The 20,759-nt window shown below is 39.2% G+C and overlaps 1 protein-coding gene across 1 annotated transcript in view; it reads right to left on the bottom strand.

Moving 5' to 3' along the window:
• The window catches only part of KCNQ1 (potassium voltage-gated channel subfamily Q member 1), a 330,494-nt gene that overhangs the window by 81,266 nt on the left and 228,469 nt on the right, over window positions 1-20,759 (bottom strand). The window contains exon 15 of the mRNA XM_071427757.1: window positions 20,153-20,214. Within this exon, the coding sequence (XP_071283858.1) occupies window positions 20,153-20,214 (62 nt within the window). The remainder of the gene's footprint in view (window positions 1-20,152; window positions 20,215-20,759) is intronic.

Raw genomic sequence — 20,759 nt, 5'->3', positions numbered from 1 at the left:
TTTACTCAGCTGAATTGTTGTAAAAGTACCCACAACAGTAGCTCATCGCAAGTTTGCTTTTATCTCTTTTATGTCCTGGCTTCCCCTTTACTTTTTAATTTGTGCTGCATCTCACCCTCCTCTGCAGATGCTGTCTGGCTGATTACAAGCAGGCACAGGGACCCTGGCAGATACTTTGTTTTGCTTAGGACAGGAATTTGCTGTCTGACAGAGTCCAAGAGGACCAGGACAGATTCAAGGGACTCACTCATTTATTTACTTATTTATTTCTCCTACCCAAACCAAATTCACACTTAGCTAGACATGGATATGCACACACACACTCTCAGTAGAGCACAGTTTTTTCATTTCACTGAAACTTCCTCATTCTTGAGCTTTCCTGGAATTACATCCCTATTTACCCAATGCAGCAAACTGCTTGTTCCCCAATAAATACCACCTCACCAACAGTGCATTTATGGAAACAGAAATTATTACAGGACTTAAAAGACAGACAAGAAAACTCACTTTCTAAAATGAAAGCCTTAAGAGGGCATTGTATTTCCTCATTCACTTAACATTTGACATGTGCTTAATTGTAAAAGGTTTTATAATAATTATCAAAATGTATATTTAAAATTGCACAATGGATCAGATGTTCTCTCAGATAGTAAGGAAAGTTGTAACAAATACATTAGGAGTTGTATAGTCTATCCTATGCTTCCTTGTGAAATGGTAACTCTTCAGTACTTCTGCCAAACTACACCACTTGGGCCTAATTTCCTTAATGCTGAATATCAGGGTTTTTTTGAAACCTCAGACAAATTAATTGCCTTTTCTAAAAGCAATGTCAATAAAAATGAATTTCTGTCCAAAAAAAATAAAAGAAAAAAAGGGAAATCTCTAGCCCTCCATTTTCTGAAGCAGAAAACTTAATTCTGATAAGATAAGATTTTGGGCAAAGGATGCGATTTCTTGCTAATTATGTGAAATCTACAGTATAACTGTCTGGAAAATGATAGGTTTTACCTTCCCAATACAGAGATGCCAGCAGCAAATATCCCTTAGCAGTCATTTAGCCCATGCTCCCAAGCAGCAAAACCCCAGGACTTTCACTTTGTGTGATATTAAGGCCTGCTGGGGGTGATGCCAAGACTGAGATCAACACAAGTGAGTGCAGGAGTCTTTCCCAGCACTGCCAATTAATCCTGTTTGAGCCCAGAAAACACAGAAAAAACCTCCTATTCAAATGTAAACAAGAGAAAAACAAGAGAAAAAAGACAAGTAGGAAGTATCTGGAAAAAACCATTATGGCTGAGGTGAGCTTGAGAACTGCATCACAGATCTCTGTAAGAATGTTGCTGTATTCTCTTTACTAAAGCCTTTTAAGTTGCATTTAATGCACTTTGTGACCAGGAATAATTCCACAGTATGAAAGAACTCTGCATTTTTTAAAAATCCTACAGTGTCAAGCAAGTTATTCAAAATAAACCCTTAGAAAGGCAGAATGATATTCAATCAAGGACTTTCTTTGTCCAACAAATTATTAGTCGCTCATATCCTCTGAGAATTTCTTTAGACCAACGGAGAGCCCCAAATCTAGGTATTAACTGCAATAACTATTAATCTAGATATTAACTGCAATAGACTTTGCAAAATTAAGAAGGAAATGTTTCTTCAACAGATGATATTAAATTATTTCCTTCAGAAGTCTATTAAAATCCTGGACAACACCATAGTAGGAGGTGACCTAACAGAAGAAAATGTTAGGCCTGTGGTGCCTACATGTGACATGCTGTGGGATTTGTCCCCAAAGGAAGAACTTGGAGCTAAACATGGCATAGTCTGGATATAGCCTGGCTATTCCCACACATCTTTGTCAGCAGCAGGAATGCCTCACCAGTACTTTCCATCCCACTGGTGATCATGTGCATTTATCCCTCCTGTTGGTCATCATTTATCCTTAACCTGGATACTCTGCACTGACTGCTTACAAGACTCAATAAAACACAATATAATAATAAAGAAACTGTCTATGTGCTTCCACTATTTTTTATCTATGCATTCACAAAGTAGAAGAAAAGATTAAGAGCCTGAATTGTGTGACTGACTCATCTCAACTGGACCTGAGCAAAGTCTACAGGCTGCCTTTGAGAAATTGGTGTTGTACGGTGTGTAGCTCTATATTGGCAAAACATTTCATTATGTTACTGCCTCAGAACAGAAAAAACTGTAGCTTGTTCTAGACAAATCAAAGACTGGGGGGGGGGGGGGGGGGGGGGGGGGGGCTCCCAAAACTAAAAAAAACCCAAACAAACAAAAAACCAAACCAACATCAAAAACATTCAGCTAAAATGTTGAAGATAAAAATCTCATGAGTTCTACATTTGTGTAGTTTTTATCAGGATTTTTGCCCAAGAAGAGAACAGCAATAAGAAACAGATGAAGGACAAATTATATATAAGCCAAGGTAGGGCAGAGCCTCTTTAATTCCTGGGGGATAGAGGGAAAGGTAGAAAGAGGGTATCAAGAATGATACTACAGGAACTCAACATTTTAATGCAAATTCGGCTAAATGCAGGTCAAAGGCCTTTTTTCCTTCAACTTGGAAAAGTCATGTCTTTCAAACATAGCAGAAACTCTATTCTGATGACAAATAATATCTGTATTATAGTTATTGTATATGCGAATTCAGAGTGCTTCTCTAATACCATTATATGTGCTTTATTGAGACAAGTTGTATCATTGCAGAGCCAGAATCCCTTGCCTCTTTCCCTCCCAGGGAACTCCTCCTAACAAGGCATTTGCAACATAGGATCAATGTAATTAATTTTGTTCATTTCCCAAGGCTGTTCTGACTAGAACAGTTTTGATATTCATATAGACACTAAATTTGCAACCTGAGACGTAGGTAGATACATTACTGCTGAATAAACATCACTCAAGTGCAAAGAAAAACAGGATGAATTCTAGAACTGGGCCAGAATTCCCTGCTATAAATACGTATATTAACTGTGTGTATATCTAAGAAACTGCTGACACAGCACTGTGGAAAGTACTGCTAGAGGGCTTTCTGCTGCTGCCAACAATGTCATCATAAATCAGAAGGATTCTCAGGAGCAGCTCTGTGGTTAACCTGCATGAGGATACTGAACAACAGCCCATTGTTGCCAGAAAAGGACTCTTTGACACCGCTTGGCATCACCTCACACACTTAGTGAACCAGACTTTATACCTATTTCTTGCTTAGCTTAAGCAGAGAACAAAAAAAAAGTAATTAGTATTCCATAAAAATCACAACAAAACAGGCACCAGTCAATATCAGGAAAACCCAGTGCTCTCTCCCACCGCTGAGCACTTGTCCAGCCCATTTGTTTAAAGACAAATATTTGAACAGCTTTGTATCAGATGTACCTTTAGAAAACCAGAAACTGAGAGGGGAAAGAGCACAAGAAATGCTTACTTCTGGAAGAGTTTCATTGCAAGAACGACCATCTATGGAGATCCCTGCAAAGATTCAGCTCACAATGGAGCTACTTGTAACATGAGAAAAGGCAGAAAATTGCGAGGACCTCACAGAGACACCCGGCAGTTGCTGCTCCCCACTGCACACTGCAGCAGGATTGGGTTCACCCCACCTTCTCTGCAGAAGCTGCCTGGAAAGGGCTGTTAGTGCTATGGTTCAGCATGCCTAAGATTACATGAAATTAATTCAGGCCTCAGCCTTATGGTTTCACCAAAAACAAGGTCCCACAAATACTCCAGAAATACTGAAGCTTTCATAAGTTTTCTAAATTAACCATTGTTGCTTTGTTTCTGCTCAGGTACAGTTTTCTAATGTTTTTTTCTAATGTTGCTCAACATGAGGTTTTCTAATGTTTTAAAGCTACATACTAAAAGTGGCAAAGTTTAGACTGCTGTGCTGGGAGAGTTAAGTTGCTGATATTCAAGGATGGACTGACACGCATTGAGACAATTTGCGAACATCCCTAAACTGTGTGGAAAGATGGTCAAAATCAGATGCCTAACATTTTCTTTTCTTCTTGATGGAATTTATTCTGTAAATTACTGCAAGAGAAAAGAATCAAAGAGCATGCTACTGGAAAGGCAACAGTGTACCAACAGATAAATGAGCAAAGCAAACTAGTGATGCATTTCCTCACTTATTTGATGGAATCAGGAAAACAAGCTTATAAAAACACAAGGCTTTTGCATCTGTCATAATGCTGTTAACCTTGCTGTTTCTTGAACTCAATATTTCTAAGAGTCTGTTTCTTTTCTTCCTGTCTTTTTTTTTTTTTTCTGCCTGAGAGCTCTAGAGTAAAGCATGAGTATGATTTACTAATTGTATAGTGACACCTTCAGTATCAGGAAACATGGTGAATCCTGTTTGCAGGAATGGCTATTTAAGATCCCTAATCCTCAAACTCAAAGTGCATTGGTGCATTTGCCCCCAGAACAACAGTGCACCAAGATATTTTGCATGAGATACCATTCTCCATGGGTATGCATGTGAGCAGCCAAAGCACACAGGGACTCACTGGGAAGGAAATGAAGACATGAGTAGCTCTCACCTCCTCTGATTTCCCGAGAGCCAGAGAACTTCATAAGGATTATCAGATTTGTAGGAATTTTTTTGCTGTTTAGTATTTTCTGAAGCGTTGTTTTGTTTTCTCAAGGATGGTTACTTTGGCCCTCTGAGGGTTTTATGAATTTTGCCTGCTCAACACTGTCTTGAGACAACTCACTGCTGGGAAGACCCCAAACTGATTTCATTGTTGAAAGAGCCATTCACCCAGCAGCCTTCACGTACCTTGCCTGGTTACCTTCTGACTGAGTACAGATCTCTCTTTATACAGGAAACTTGAGACTCCATGGCCCTGTTCCAGGGGCTAAACAAAAAGAGGTTGTAAACTTTAACCAATCTGCCTCCTTACAACTAGCTAGAGAGACTAATTTTCTGAAATCAAATCCTCTTGCCTGAAAACAAAACACACTTTTGGAACAGCTTTGGGTCTACTGGCTACCATGAACCAAAACCAAGCTGTCCTCCTCTTCTTGCCTCTGGAAACCAAGGATAACTTCAGAATGCCTTTGACGGAAGCAGCCACACCTGAATGCTTAGGGAAAGCATCAGCACCAGCAATCAAAGGAAATACACAAATTTAAGGTAAAAAGGAAGAGGAGAAAAAATGGGTGGAACATACCATGGGTAACATGTCTGTGGTAGGGAAAAGCCCTTTCCTCAGAGTTGAGAAATAAAAAATCACTGAGAAAATAGGAACACTTTTGATCACAAAAATTTTTCAATTTTGTGTTTAAGAGTAGTTGGTTACTGATGCCTAGGAAATAGTTAGAGATGGCCAAAAAAATCCACGCACAGAAAGTTCTCATTTGTAATAATCCAATACTACTGTGTTGGATCTCTAGCAAAAAATTTGCCAATAACTGCTCACTCATTCTCTTTTTTTTACTTTGTATTCAGAAGTTGTTCTTCCTCAGCCTGATCCTTATAGCATAGGTAGGTAGCATTTACCAATTTCATACAATGAACAGAAAACAGGAACAGAAAGGTCCCTCCCTTGTGGTTATTTTGCAGTTGAAGTTGGGTCTTCTGTTTGTACTTGAATGGAGCCCCATCCATGCTTATCCATTTCATGCTATTATCATGAGGTTAATTACACCATTATCCTAAATTACAGATTGTTTGAGAACCTTGTTGAACTCTACTCTTCCTGCTGTCATAGAGATTAGCAAGGGTAGGTTTAGCTTTTCAGGTGCTCAGTGTCCTCACTGTGAAAAGCTGCTGCCTCTTCAGCCCTGTACAGGCAATATGGCATCAAATTCCTTTTCAGAGCAGAGGTAGGGGCTGACTTCTCAGTGATGCTGAGCCCCCAGAGTGTCTGACACCACCTTTGAAAACCAGGCTATTGGGACATGAAGTGGGGAGTAACAGAACTAGATCCTCCTCTCTTACTTTTGCTTCTTTGAACAGCACAAAAAATGAAAACCAACAGAATAAACATTAGATAATTCTCTTGGACTAAGTCAGCTCATCAGAGCACATCATGGCTTTTCAGGTATTTCAGAGAAGGTTTTAATTTATTTCTCACTGTCCTGAGTAACCCAGTCACTTTAGAATACTACCAGAGAACCAAAATCGTGGTAGAAAAAAATCACTAACAAAACACCAGGACAGTCTTGCCAAAAAAGCCTCAAAACATTTCCCACAACCATAAGTTTCTTTTCCCTTTTTTTCTTTCCCCGGTAACTTCCTTTGTTCTTAAACATCTATAGCTGTTGGAAGGAATACTATCAATCTAAAAACAAAGAATGTGTTTGTTGTTGTGTTTTTCTTTTGAAAAAAAAAATCTTATATACCCAGTGGAGCTTTTTGATTCTGTGCCCAGATACCAACATTACAAAACATAAGACAAAATTATAGGTACACAGCGTGCCAAGAAAATCAACTCAGCGTGGCTTGCCCAGGCCCTTTGAAAGAAGGCATGCACACTGTGTCACTATTATGATTTAAAATAGCTGGGCCTCCAGAGCCAGCACACTACTGTAGCACAGCTCAAGGTGCCTGCAGATGCCTGTAGCAGCAAGCCAAGTGATTAGCTTGAGCAGTGCCCTGAAAGCACCACTGTGATTCCTGCTCAGTGTGTATCTCGCAGCTTCATTTGAGTACAAAACAAACCTCTGAAGAAATGAAAGCAAGCTTGGGAGGGGGGAGGAAATAAACCAAGTCTTTTACACTAAACCTCATTATTATTTACTAGCGAGTGCAAATTTCTTGGGTCCAATGCAGAAAGGGATTTTCTACAGCAAAGGAGAGGAAAATGGCGTTTCTCATTGTAGAAGGACTTCTGCTTCTTTTGGGTATAAAATGGGTAACAAAAGCTTACAATTCCCTGAGCTCAAGGTTTGCTAGAGGCAAGCAAGCGTCTGTATGTACATGCACATGCATCACCCTCCCAAAGAGAGCCCACTCAAATGCTTTCCATGTTACCTTCTCCCTTCTGCATCACTAAGAATCGGGACAACGCCCAGGGAGATTTTGGATGTGCTCTGACACTTCCCCAGACAAATTTTTTTGAAACTGGAAAGGATTTCTTTTTCTTTGTTGGCATCAGTTGTTGGGTTTTTTTTACAATGCCCTCCAGCTGCTCTGGTATCCAGGATGGAATCAAGGTTCAAGCTGCTGCAAGTTCACAGATGTCACAGGGTCCAATACACCCTGTGCTCACCAGCACAGAGAGGAGACACACTCTGGCCCCAGGTCCCTCAGCCTCCTGTGAGGCTGAAGGAAGGAAGATCCCCCATTCCATAAGTTATTGCCAGATAATTGCCAGCTCAGCTTAGCTAATAAAATTTCATCCTTAATTACATCTCTAATTAAACCAGTCTCTGCCCTTACCTTCATACCACCTTAAATTTGTGTTAACTCTCTTAGAGAATTTCAAAGAGATATCTAGGTGTCCCTTAAATTAATGTATACCATATTCTTCCAGGAGCTTCCTTGATGGTTGGCTGACTAAAATATTGGTCCTGTTCCTACACTTTTACACCCACGTCCTAAAAGGAAAGTATTTCCGAGTGTGACCAGTATGTACCTATTCTGCAGGCATCCCTTAAGTTATATAAAATACTCATTTTTATTGTGAATTAATGATAGACTTCAAGAATTTTTTACTAGAAGGAATCTCAATCCCTGTCTTTTCCAAGGTTCGCAATAGCTTCCTCCAGAAGAAACAGTGATCAAAACATCACACCAAATGTTTGAAATAGTACTGTATATGTAGTGATTATATTCTTCTGGACTTACATTTAACCCAATTTACCTGTAATAACTCATCTTGGTAACCGGTTTCCTGTCCCCCCTGCCCTCAGTCCAATCACACTACAAAAATGAATGAATCCACATTTTTCTACAATGGTTTCTGAAGTTCTCTACTTTTTTTTTTTTTTTAGTTCTCCTAGCTATCTACTAGTAATTTATCTAGCATAGAAAATACCTGTTTCATTACTGCTGTAATTACATTGTTTTTATTTTATGCTTAAAAGCCTAGGAATCTATAACACACAAATCTTCTGCTCTACTGTTTCATTGTTTGCCATCAATAATACCCAAAATCCCAGCACCACTGGAAATCAGAATAGTCCCACCCACACACATGAAAAGGCTGGAGCTCTGAGAGCTTTCAGCCTACATGAGCATCCCAGGTTTTACACAGGAGCTGGAGCTGAGATGTTTGAAGATGTCTTTTTAAGGTTACAATACTGGTCAAAGCTTGGGGGGAAACATAGGGCAGCTGGAGAGAAAAATTAACATGAATTATTATCAAGTGAGGGCTGGATTAATTCCATTACATTATGATGATTCTGCACTGCAAAGAGGCCAAAGATCCTAAAGACCTCAACTCCCTGAGTGCATCTCTGTGTCTCTGAAGACAGAACAATTCATTTTGTTCTGAAGTTTGTCTGCTGCAGTTATGAAATTAACCCTTATTTGCTTCAGTTATTCATCAGCACAAGCCTCTCTCAGGAAGGGTGTGTGGAGAGTACAGATGAGGAACTTCACTGCATTAAAATCTACATCAGTTGTTCTTAGGACTTTGTTTCACAGGATAATTTACACTCCTCTAACATCTAGCTCTTCAAATAATATAAATGTAGCAGTCACTGATAGATCCAATGAATTTGCTTGTGTTGATATTTAATTATATCTTCAGATATGCCATAAAGAAATACTGACCTTCTAAGGGCTGTAGCTTTTCTACTTCTATCTCACAGCCCTTCCACTGGCAGTGGAAAAAAAGAAGCCATCAAAATGACTGAAGCACTGCACTTGGTCAGTTTTTATTAAAGCAGCCACCTCAGGACTGACTAGGGACAAAAATTGGAGAAAAAAGAAAATTATTTGTTTGCACTTAGACAAGAGACTATGCAGCAGTCCGGGGTCCTTTATTTACCACAACTACTCATGATCAAAAAAACCCCACTCCAAACTGCCAACAAAAGTAGTTCTCATTTTGTTTCAGGTCTGGTGTGATGTTCTTTAACTGATTTTTCACTGAAATTTTACAGCCAGTGCACAAAAACCAAAATGAAGGCGACCTTGTTTGTAGGAATCACAGTCCTTTTCATTCTCAAGTGTAGCACCACTAACTGATAATCTTCCTCCTCTCCTTTCTCTATTCAAAGGAAATTACTTTCCACTGGCTTTTTTTCTAGCTGCCATGAGATTCATAAATTGCTCTGCACAGAGATTTCAGAAGGCTTGGATTCAACACCAGCTTTGTCAACAGCTATCTTGGAGCAGCTTTAGAATGACCCATTGATTGTGAGCACAGTATCAAGTCAGCTCTAGTCAAAACTGTGCTGCAAGGACAGCAGCACCAGCACTGCCCATGCTGAGTCCAGACACAGCTGCATGTTTGCAGAGCATCATGCCCACAGCAGCAAGCCATGTGTGCATGCAGTGCCACCCAAATACTGCTTGATGGATCCCTGGGCCCCAGGCCAATGTGCTTGCAGGGCACTGTGCTAACCAAAAGAGTGTGAACAGCAGAAACTACAGCTCTTTTGCATAAGGGAAAAGGCACTGTGCTCCTCCCCATCCACTTCTGATACCAAAATTCTGCTGAGAGATTATGGTGAAATCATTTTGGGACTGGCTGGTTGACCGCAAAGTTTGGCCGAAATTCCTTTCTGTAACAAGGAGCAAACACAGAGGAAGGGGATCTGTGATTATGGCTCAGGCAGCCTCTTTTGAAGAAGAAGCAAAAGCTTCCCCTTTACCATTTCCTTTCTAAGGTGTTCTGCTGTAAAACTCCTCTGGTTGAAGCTCTCTAGAAACTTGGGATAGAAGCAACATAAAGACTTCCTTCAGTACTTTGACAACCACAGCATGTACTCACAGACACTGGTGGCACAACTGGAAAGTTTCCAGACAACTTCAGCTATGATGAAGCAAGGACCCCATTTCCATTCAACCTGACATTTTGAATATTTTTTACTCTAAGGGTTTTTGTTTTTATTGCCTCATTTGGGAGGACTATCCTACATCATGGTCAAGTCAAGTCAGATGTCTCTGTTGCCAACATTAAGTGGAGTGGCAAAACTGATGTTTACACATCTCTCTACCCTGGGACAGATAGGCTGTGACAACCAGAGACAAAGAACTGTCAAAAGAATCTGCCCCAAAAAGAGTGCAAGTGAACGGGAGAAAAATCATAAATGAGTGGTGGCTGCATCATGAAGTGATAAAGCAGAAAAAGGACAGCCCAGGCAGGGCAAAGAGCCAAAGCACACTGGGACTGGCAGACATGTACAAACATAGACAGAGATGTAGATGTAACTCCTATTGTCAACATATATTTTTATAGGGATAATTTTAGAATACTTAACAAGGCTGTACACATTTTCAGTTTCGAAACACAATCTATTTGTTCACTCTTTTTCTATGACTGGACAAAGGGCAGTATTTATTGAGTGAAGTGTCTGACAAAGCCTTTAGTGCTGTTAATCACACCAGCTTCCTTGATATATTAAGGCTATTAGGACTTAACTAGATAAAGATGCACATGTTACTAAGTGAATCACCTTCTATCTGTCTAATGGAAACCAAGTGTTGATTTAAGTGGAGTCATCTGTTTAAAAAAGAAATTGAAATAAACCCAAGATTAACAGATGTCACAGAAGGGTCAATGGCGAGCAATGTTAGATCCAAGGCTTTTAAAATAGAAACTTATATTAATATTTTATTTCACTAGAATATTGTTCTATGCTTGACTATGAAAATACAGCATTTAATATAATTTTGTTTAGCTTTCAAAACTACATGCATCATTATCTATATGTATGACAGTTTCATGCCATTTAAGCATGTTCAGTCCTCTGCACCCCTAGGTTCCTGGGCTACAAAATGATGTTAGTAGATTAATTTCTAGATGATTTAAAATGCACTGTCTAAAACAGTCCCAGTACATTTATATTGGCTGGGTTGGTGTGGTTTATGTGTTTATATATGCTGTTCTCAAGTACTGGATGGTTTTAGTATTAATGGGATATGATTATGTTGAACCCTGCACTGGCCAATATAACTATTCAAAACCAGAGGGGCGTTTAAACACAACAACAAAAAGGAATGCTGATTTGTGGTTAAGTCCCAGACGTGGCTTAAGTTGAATTCCTGGCTGTGCCACAGATGCCACTGTGATACCTCAGGCAAGTCACTTCCTGCACCTTAGCTGTAAAGGAGGGAAACAATATTTTTCTTTCTCCCTTCCCTTCTCTATTTTGTGTGCTTAACCTGTCAGAGCAGGAGCTTTCATGCCATGATGGAAATAACAAAGCCTCCACAGAAGTCCATCCAAAGGGAGGCAGCTGATCAGAATTTTACACCCATAGCATATCAGGTCAATCACACTGTGCCAGCTGGGGCTGCTGGATGGAACTACTAAGTGGAGCATCCCTTAGTTTGGGACAGAAAGAGAGCCTTTGACATGGGTTCACAGCCCTGTGCTAACTGCTGAAACAGTGAGATACTTAAAAAACATGTAAATTGTTGTTGTAATCAACAACAGTGGGTAGGACACAAGAACAGAGATGGATTTGAGGAAAATCTATTTGTCCTCTTGGTTGCCTGAGCTCCAGGAGTGGTAGGTATATTTTGAACCATATGCTCATATTCTCCTTTCCACGACTGCCTATTTTTCTTATCTTCCCTCTGACTCCCCTAGCCCTAAGTAGGAGCCAGACAGCAAAGGCTTCTTCTCCTATTTCTCTTCCGGGACCAGTTTTGGTTTGCAATTTTTAGCTGAGGGTGGGGAGGGGTGGGGGGAACAGAAGGAGCAGATAGGGTGTCAGAAGGTATGGACATTGTGTAAGAAAGGGAGTATACCTCCCTTTTCTCTGAATCTTTTCCAAGAGCTGAATAGATTCCAGCCCTGAAAAGACTGCAGCCTGAATAGAGTCCTTTCAGCTCCATCCACTTTCCCTCCCTGATACTCAACTGCAAATGAAAATAAGTATTTTAATTCCAGCAAGATGACTCCAAAAACAGATCTTTGACAAGGAACAATTTCAACTTTGATGCATCTAATTTCAGTAAAGGTCCATCCTATTGTATCAATTTGCCATTTATGGTGGACTGTGTTTTGGTCACTCATCTGCAACACACATACCAAACCAGGAAAAGCAGAGATGATCTTATGGTCATTTTTTACCCTTTAACCTATAAGATAGACAAATAAAAATTGTCTGTGTAGCATGCTGTGCACATGTGTTGTTCACTTAAATGCCTTTTCTCTAATCAGCTCTACAGGGTAGTCCATACAACTGTTCCACATTCTCCCTTGGCATATGCACCATGCATTTCCATTCCACATTAAATGTAAACACTCTCTGCACAAGAATGATGGAGGCTGTGTTTCAAATCTTGCTTGGGTTTATCTTTGAATGCCAGACAAAACAGGCTTTATGTGGTCTGATAAAAGATCAAGTCATCCCCATTTGCAGACCTTACATCCACTTGCATACCTACTCAAATATAAACACTACCAGCAGATTCCCAAACCAGCAACTAATCTGAAGATTGTTTAAAAGATTATTAACTGGCAAGGCATTATTTAATTCCTCCAATTTCCCCCCTCCCCAAATTCCTAGATTTACAGGATATATTGCATGTTAGTTAAAATTCCTCTGGGATTTCCACTCTTAATAAGCAAGCAGGCATCTGGGGGATCATAAGTGCACAGCTACTGCCAGTGTTAAGAATTTTTTATATATGTGTGTATATATATATATATGTATGTATGTATATGTATATATATGTGTCTGTATGTATGTATATGCAACTCTTTGAATTTGTAAAGGTTTACACTCTGTCCTCAGCATTATGCTTCCCAACTGCTGTCTTCATCCAAAAGTGCTAGAAATTTGCAGTAAAATCTATCAAAACTAACTAAAACAGGAATTGTTCTCTTTAGGAGTATTTTTTTTTCTTTTTTACTCTTCATAAAATCTGTAGAGGAGTATCACAGACGAATCATGCAAATGAGTCACCAGAGCTTAATTAGTCATTGCTTTTGAGTACTAGCATAGCCTCTGTGTGCTAGCCTGAACTGCCTTCAGCCAGTCTTGAGAATAAAGATCATGTTTTGTATCACCTAATTTCATTTTTCAGTGCTGAGGAAGTGTACACTCTCATTTCCAGCAAATAAGCTGATAAGGTGCAGTTCTCTCTGTAGCTATGATATATAATATATCTGTAGCTATTTATGCTCAATACTAGATTTCTTCTTTTTTATATAATCAGATTTACTCTGATCCAAGAGCTGATGCTTTAGAAACAGACCACAAAACACAAGTGCTCGTAACACTGCTCTGCAGACCAGGTAACTATACCTAAGCTACTACACCCAGAAACTCTCCTACAGGTTATAGAAAGTACTTAACATAGTTTATACTAAACCATTTCAAAATTTATGCAAAAAAATTGACTGGTTTGAATTTGTGCAGTGATAGGATCTAATGATCTTCAAAGAGATAAAATTGGTGCTAACAAGTGAAGGCCACTCCAAAGACCTTGAGGTCCTTACGCTATGGCTCTGCCAGCCCTCCCAGGAACAGGGTGCTGCTTACACAGCCTTTGTAAACAGATCAGATCCAAGACACAGCACAGCAATGTTCCATGAGGCTGTGGGGGGGACCAAATCCAGCAGCAAGCAGCTGTGTATAAAAAGCTAGGATAAAAAGGGTGTCTTGAACAAATTTCTTTGCCCCAGTCTTGTTTCTAGTGCAAAGCTTGTAGCGGAGTCTTAAAAATAAAAGCATAAGAAAATACATATGCATAAAATCATAGTTTTCCTTTTTTTTTTACCAACTCATCCCTGACTACTGTTTAAAGTACTTGCTAAACTGGAGTTTACATACAGACATCCTGTTTAATAATCCTCAAGTGAGTCTTTCTCCATGGCTTTGCCTAATCTCTCTCTCAGTTTGTTTCTATTCTAGCTACTGAAGCTTCTGGCAGCAGTGAACCCAGCAAGCAATTATTTTTTTGTTTTAATTTTTTACCATGTAAAAATTTTATTTTTTTACCATGCCTGATAATTTTATTTTACTGTAGCTGGCAAGATGGGAAGTACAGGACACTGGACACAGAAATCTGTAGTTTTCCATTGTTTACCTACTGAAATATTATCAGATTGGTAAGAGAAAATCTATTAAAACTGTAAGGCTGCCTAATGACCTGGGCTGTTGAAGGATGTGCTTAGTTGTAGTCCAATTTATAGAAAATGGGCATCCTCATCACAAAGTTCAGCACGGAAATTGCTTCCGTATGCTTGTACTTCAGCATCTGGAAAAAGACTAAGGATTAAATTAATAGGGATACTTAATCTTCCATATGCCTCAATATTCCTCCACATCCCCCAGGTTATTACTTCTGCATTATTGCAAGAACTACATACAAGATGAATAACTGCCTGGTGGTGTTCGTTTTGATTTTTATTGATTTCAGGTATCTTTTAAAACTCCCAGCCAAACCCACAGCTTTTAGTTCCATTTCTCAGTATTGGGAAGGCAAACACAGCTATTGCAGAAGCTGACAATATTTAATACCTGAAATGCCTAGTGCATGCTCAGCCTGTAAAGTGCTGAATATTTCCATGCCAGACACTTTCTGAAGCCATCTCTCCAAGTGATGGTTTTAACCTTGCTTTCCAGCACTGGCCAGAAAGTTGGGTTGTTTGTCAGTCTTTTGCCATCAATATCTATTCAATTAAATTAAATTAATTAATTAATTACTATCCAATTAAAAAGAAAAAAAAGCCAAAATGTGCAACAAGGGCAACATCAGTCAAGGCTATTCTTATGTTTGCACTAATTGCTCTACTACCCAAGGAAGCATGGTAACTCTTCCCAGGCCACAGAATGACATTAAAACACAGGAAAAACCCACCAAGGTTTGATCCTCTGTTAGATAATGCAGTTGTTTCACATGAAACTGAAAAACTGGCTGCACATGAAGAATTATTTTAGGTGAACAAGCTGTCAACATGAAACTTGGTATTTTTGAACTCAGGATGATGTAGATGGTATAATACTTTCTAAGTAAGAGGTTAAACTATCTAATATGTGCTCATTGACTTGTAAGAAAGGAGCTTTAAATAATGAGACATAAATAAGTACAGATCTATATTTTCATTTATGACAGAAATGCTGTCCTAAAAGTAACGTATCCATGATGCTGAGCAAAACTATGTCACAACAACCAAAAGAAGTAATCTCAAAGGTGTACAACTCTAATAAAGCCTAATGCTTCTGCCTAACCATGACGAGGGAAAACTAAAATGCTGGCTCCTCAGGTCAAAGGAATCACCTATCACCTTTAAATGGTCTCTGCAGCATGTCCTAAACTTTTCTGCATTGAATGGGCTGAGAGCTCATCATTAGAAATAGCATTATTAGAATCTGCCTTATGATACACTAAAAAAGTGGATTTATTCACATTACAGTAAGATTCCTCTGCAATGTATAACTCAAGTTCACACATTTTCAAGCAAATCAACAAGATAAATAAATCAGATATGAAACCTTTTGCAATGGGGAACTGTTAGTTGATTAGAAAGCAGGAGTGGAAAAGAGCAAAAATGAAGTCAGAAAACTAGACCTAGACTTGTCAGTGGTCATTCAGTTCCTTGGAGCTGCCTTCAACATGGTCCCAGTTGAGCTGGTTTCTAACACATGTATGTATAAAATCAATACTCCACTGAAACAATTACAGAAATCTATTTTGCTAGAAAAAAATGTCATCCCATGTACATAAATGCTGTAAGATACAGTATTCATCACTTTTTGCAAGCCACCTCAAACAAGCCTTTGCACTTATTTCTCTTTAAAAGTTACATAGTCAGCACTCACTGCAAAAAAGGTATCAAATATTTATTATATCCTTACAATTTTACTGGCCTCTATATGTTTAGCAATCACAGACATGGTAGATGGAAGACAGGAAACCAAATCAACATAACCAGAACTGAAAAGGCCTATGAGAAGTACACTGCCTTCTACCTTTGGCTTCCAAGATCAGTTCAGATTTCCACTAGTCAACTCAACAAGTACAGCAGCACATATTTCAGGGTAGATGTTTTCATGTGATAGATGTGTTTTTAATTGATTTTAAAAGTGGTGCTATCTGCTTTCCAAGTAAATCTGAGAAAATGCAATGATGTCTATGTTGCTCTTTGGGTTAGTACTGGTTAGAGTATAAGGGTTCACCTTCTCAGCTAGAAGCATGCAAAATGTGTAAAAGCTTGGAATAAATATTGTCTTACAGAACTGTTTGAGTCACATTAAAAGGTGTTACATGTCTCACTACCACATATATCCTGTACAAATAGAAATCTCCATTTAAATCTCTACAACATAAAGTTTTGCAACAGATAACATAACTCCTAATGTTTCATGGAACTGAAAAAGACTATTACAAGATTTTAATTATGACCTTGGCAATCCTGGTACTAATACTGTACTTACTGTCAGACACAGGAACAATTCTGAGTATATAAGAAGGGATGCCCAGAAAACTGCCTTGGATTGCTAGAAACATTCTTGAAAGGCAAACTTTAGAGGGTTCAAGTCATTGCAGAAGATTAAGTTCTATTTTCAAAACAAATTAACAGAAAGAGAGGATAATTCTACTGCTCAGAATGGTTTTAAATTTTTTTTGTAAATCTGGGTTATGTTATTCTACTCTGGGAGGTCCACAGGCAGGACCTACAGACATCTGGGGCAGTCTGGTTTGCAAGGACAACAGGAAGGGTCCAGGGACTGGCCACTTTTAGCCTTCACTGCATATTCTAGATGATTTTGTGCAGTGCCCATATTTGAGACTGAATTTCCTTAGGGCAGCCAAGGCAGCAAGCCTGGCTGATCACCTGAGAAGTGCAAACTGCGCCTGTTATAGCTAAATTAATGGCTGGCAAAAGGCTGAAAAAGAAAAGATTAATGTGAAAATTAAAAGCTAGCATTGCAGTCATTTATAGCCAAGCTAAAATTAGTGCAGTGAAAGGAAAATAGGAGCTGCAGGACACAGAATTTCCCAAGTGTGCTGTGGGCTTGCTCCTGGCTGGAGCTGCTGGGCACACCCAGAATTAAGTCCCTGGCAGGCAGCGCTTGCGGCATGAGGATGAAGAGTGCTGTGTGAGGAGGAAGGGCACTGTTCACACACAGCTGGGCCCATCTGGAAAAACTGTTTTTGATTTTGAGCTTGGTAGCAAGCCAGCTGTGGCCAGGTTCCTTGAGGGTAGGCTGAATAGTCACTCACAGATGTTTCAAGGATGAAAAGAGAAGGCTGGTCACCGCAAATAAATTGATTTGCTGCTGTAATCCTGCTCAACCACATTCCCTGAGGTATCTGCACGCACGCTCTTGGACAACTGGCACTTGGCAGGGGGTGTGAGCCCCTGTGGGTGCTGCACTCCTGCTGGTACATTCCCACTGGGCAGCCCCCTGCACCCAGCACAGCAGGACACCTTTAGGAGAGCACAGCACTCGCCAACCTCGGCTTTGTAAGCAACAGAGAGAAACGGCAAAATCAAAATATGCCATGATTATGTGCTGGATTTCTTTTCACAAAGGCCTACCCAGGCTGTGCAGTCTCTAGTCACATTCACCAAACCACCTTTTCAGGGTCTTGCCAAAATTACAGCATTCAGCAGGAAGGAATCTGCAGGAAGGTTCTTGCAAGTGTGATTCATCCCTTTGGCTTTTGTACAAAACAACCTTTAGGTTCAGGATCACAAGCTGTGTATATCACAAGGTCAAAGTTTCAGTGCACAAGAAACTCTACGCCTTAAATGAGCATACTCCTAAATTTACAGCAGAAAACACAACATTTTGCTGATGTCAATACTTGAAAATTCAGGTTTTTGCCATAAAGGATCATAATTCCTGTCAATACACTGCTGTTTAAGCTTTTTATTTTAAAATGTCCCTTTTAGGTGCCATCCCCTATGTACTGTTGGCTGTACATAGCCCTCCTCTGATTTACAGGAGATTCTTTAAATGCCTAAGAGGTGTTTAGATGCTGACACTAGCCTGCAGCACTGAAAATATCTCCTGAAGTCCAAGATTGAAAAATAATTCACAAACCAAATGGGATGAAACTGTTTAAAATATTTTGTCACCTTAAAAACCACCTGATATCCTTAATAGAGTGTTCAGCTCAGGAAGGATTTAGCTTTATGCTGAAAGCATACAAACACCATGTACTTTATGGGAAAGAGAGGGCCAATCTCTGAGAGTAAAAATACCAAAAAATTAGCTTTGGCCACCATCTGCAGCTGCAGCAAAAATGTGATTCTAGCATTGCCAGTGTGTTTTTATGTTAACCACTGTTTGCTGAGTCCAACTGAAATTCTCTATTTTTAGCCTTTCAGCTACTTTCAGATAAAATTCCTGCAGATAGGACTAGCTGTATAGGGCAGATAACATACAACTCTGAAACCACAGATGACCTCATGCAACTGCAAAGAAAGAAGGGTCTGTTACTTAAAACAAGGCTAAAATTTAACCCAGCTATACTAAAATTATACAGGGAGTGTTTTACAGTCCCATTACAAGACATAAAAACCCAGTCACCATAAATTCACGGTGTACTTATTTGTAAGGATGTAAAAAAGAGTAATTAATAACCCCCAAACAGCTTATCTCTGAGTCAGTACAACACCAAGGCTTTCCCAGGCTCGCTGGAGATTTTACAAATAGCACTGAGAAGCTGCTTTAGCTGCTATTTGAGAATTATTTGTCCACACTGAAAAGTCATTGCTCTTTGTCACAAGTCACAAGACATTTCTTAGTGTTCCACACTTTTAGTTGACATTATGGAGAGAAAATAAATAAATGTAATCCAAACTTTCTGGAAAGGGCTTCCATGTGTAAGAACACATATTAACCACAGATGTGAGGGAGCACTGCACAGTGATTCTTTTTTGTGCTAAATACACTCTACTTTCCTCTCTTCTACTTCAACTCTTCCCCTGTATCCCCTGTATACCAAAAGAAACCAGTTTCCTTTAAAACACCATTATTTCCAGGAGAGTGAAGTGCAGTTCTGAGTATTGTCATTCAAATTTATTAAAGTAATTCAGGAGAAGTGTGTAAGGAACAGGCATGTCACAAGAGAATCAATGCAGATCAGATCAGGGCGCTGGTTTGTAGTCCTTGTAGTCCTATTGCTCACACCTCTTTTAGTTTGCAGAATATTTGCTGATATTTCTTCAGAACAAAACCTTCATGAGGTTGCCACATACTTCCAGTAGTGGAAGAAACACTCTGAAAGTTTTTTCCCTCGGGAAAAAGTTTCAGTCTTAATAACTAAAGATCAGATACCAAGGTCAGATACATGAGTGAAATAACTCTAAAGTAAAGAAATGCTTTCACTACCTCACCAAATCACTCTAATAGATCAGTAAAAGACTAAAACTATTCTTCCTAACTCTTCCTTTCTTTCCTAAATACCAGCATAGGAAAACCTGTATTTTCTAACAATGACACAACCTCTACCATGACAATGAATCTCTACCTGTCATCCATTTTCTCAAGCACAGCCAGCGTTGAAATAAAGGCTTACAACGCACTTAACTGCTGCAATTATAGAACAAGTCTGATTTTTTTTTGATTCATGTCACTTGGAAGGAGAAACTCCACTTATCATAAAGAATGAAAACCAGGATGGAACAAGGTTTGCTATTTCCCTCTCTAAGGAATTGTAGGTGGACTTATGTAAACAACGGAGCAAAGATCAAAGGCAAATCTTGGGGACCATAATATACTGAGTTATTAAAGGAACAGAGCCTTTTATCTATTGTGGAGGAAGGAAGTAAAGCACTGAGACGTATGTAATATATGCAATTAAAAATAAAATACCCAAGCGAGTCCCAAAAGTGACTGAAATCAATTAAATCCAGGTTTTTTTCCTTATTCTGTTAACGTGATGAGAACCAAAAATGCAATCTGTGACAAAAATTAGACTCCATCACCTGGAAAAGCCAGGCATTCAACTCTATTTTAAGTTGAATTTTCCTTCACATCCTATGAAACAAGCACTGTTCGATCACAAACCATGTCCTCATTCACTGCCAGTTCAACTGAGCCTTACCTTGTCCTCCACTCTGTTCAGCCTGGCACCAACCGTGTTATTTCCTCGATCTTTGCTTTTCTCTGTGGAACAAGAAACACTTTCAAATTAATATATGGTGGTATAACAAAATAGCAGTAAACCACAACAGGGTGTGTTTAACTAGCCCACCAACACCGTGTAACTGAACACCCTTACCAGGCCGATAGATCCATTCCTTAAAAGTTGTTTTCTGTTTCTTTTTATAGCATTGGCCCATGTCAGGGCTTTTAATAGCCCTGAGTTTAAGGCATTTTTAATCTTAGTTTTATGCTTTAACCATGGAGAGCAAAAATGTTACCAATTTAGTTAATGTTTTAATTGCCACTTAAAAACAATCTGCCACTATGCAAAGGGCTCTGCAGCCAAGTTGAATAACACATTTGGTAACATTTTATCTTTTTACCCCCCACTATAAACTATACAGAAAGATGAGTTTGAAAATGACATAAACAGGGAGCTTTCATTAGCCAGACTTGTCACAAACAAATGTAGTCCTATATGCTCCATTTCCAGTGTCTTTTCAAAGCTATCAAAGATCTATGTGAATATTACAAATTTCACAGGAACTCTGTAATCTTAGCACACC

Source organism: Agelaius tricolor, unplaced genomic scaffold (genome assembly GCF_023055355.1).
Source record: "Agelaius tricolor isolate 1412-34295 unplaced genomic scaffold, bAgeTri1.0.p SCAF_5, whole genome shotgun sequence".
Lineage (NCBI taxonomy): Eukaryota > Metazoa > Chordata > Aves > Passeriformes > Icteridae > Agelaius > Agelaius tricolor.
This window is presented reverse-complemented; position numbering and strand designations above follow the sequence as displayed.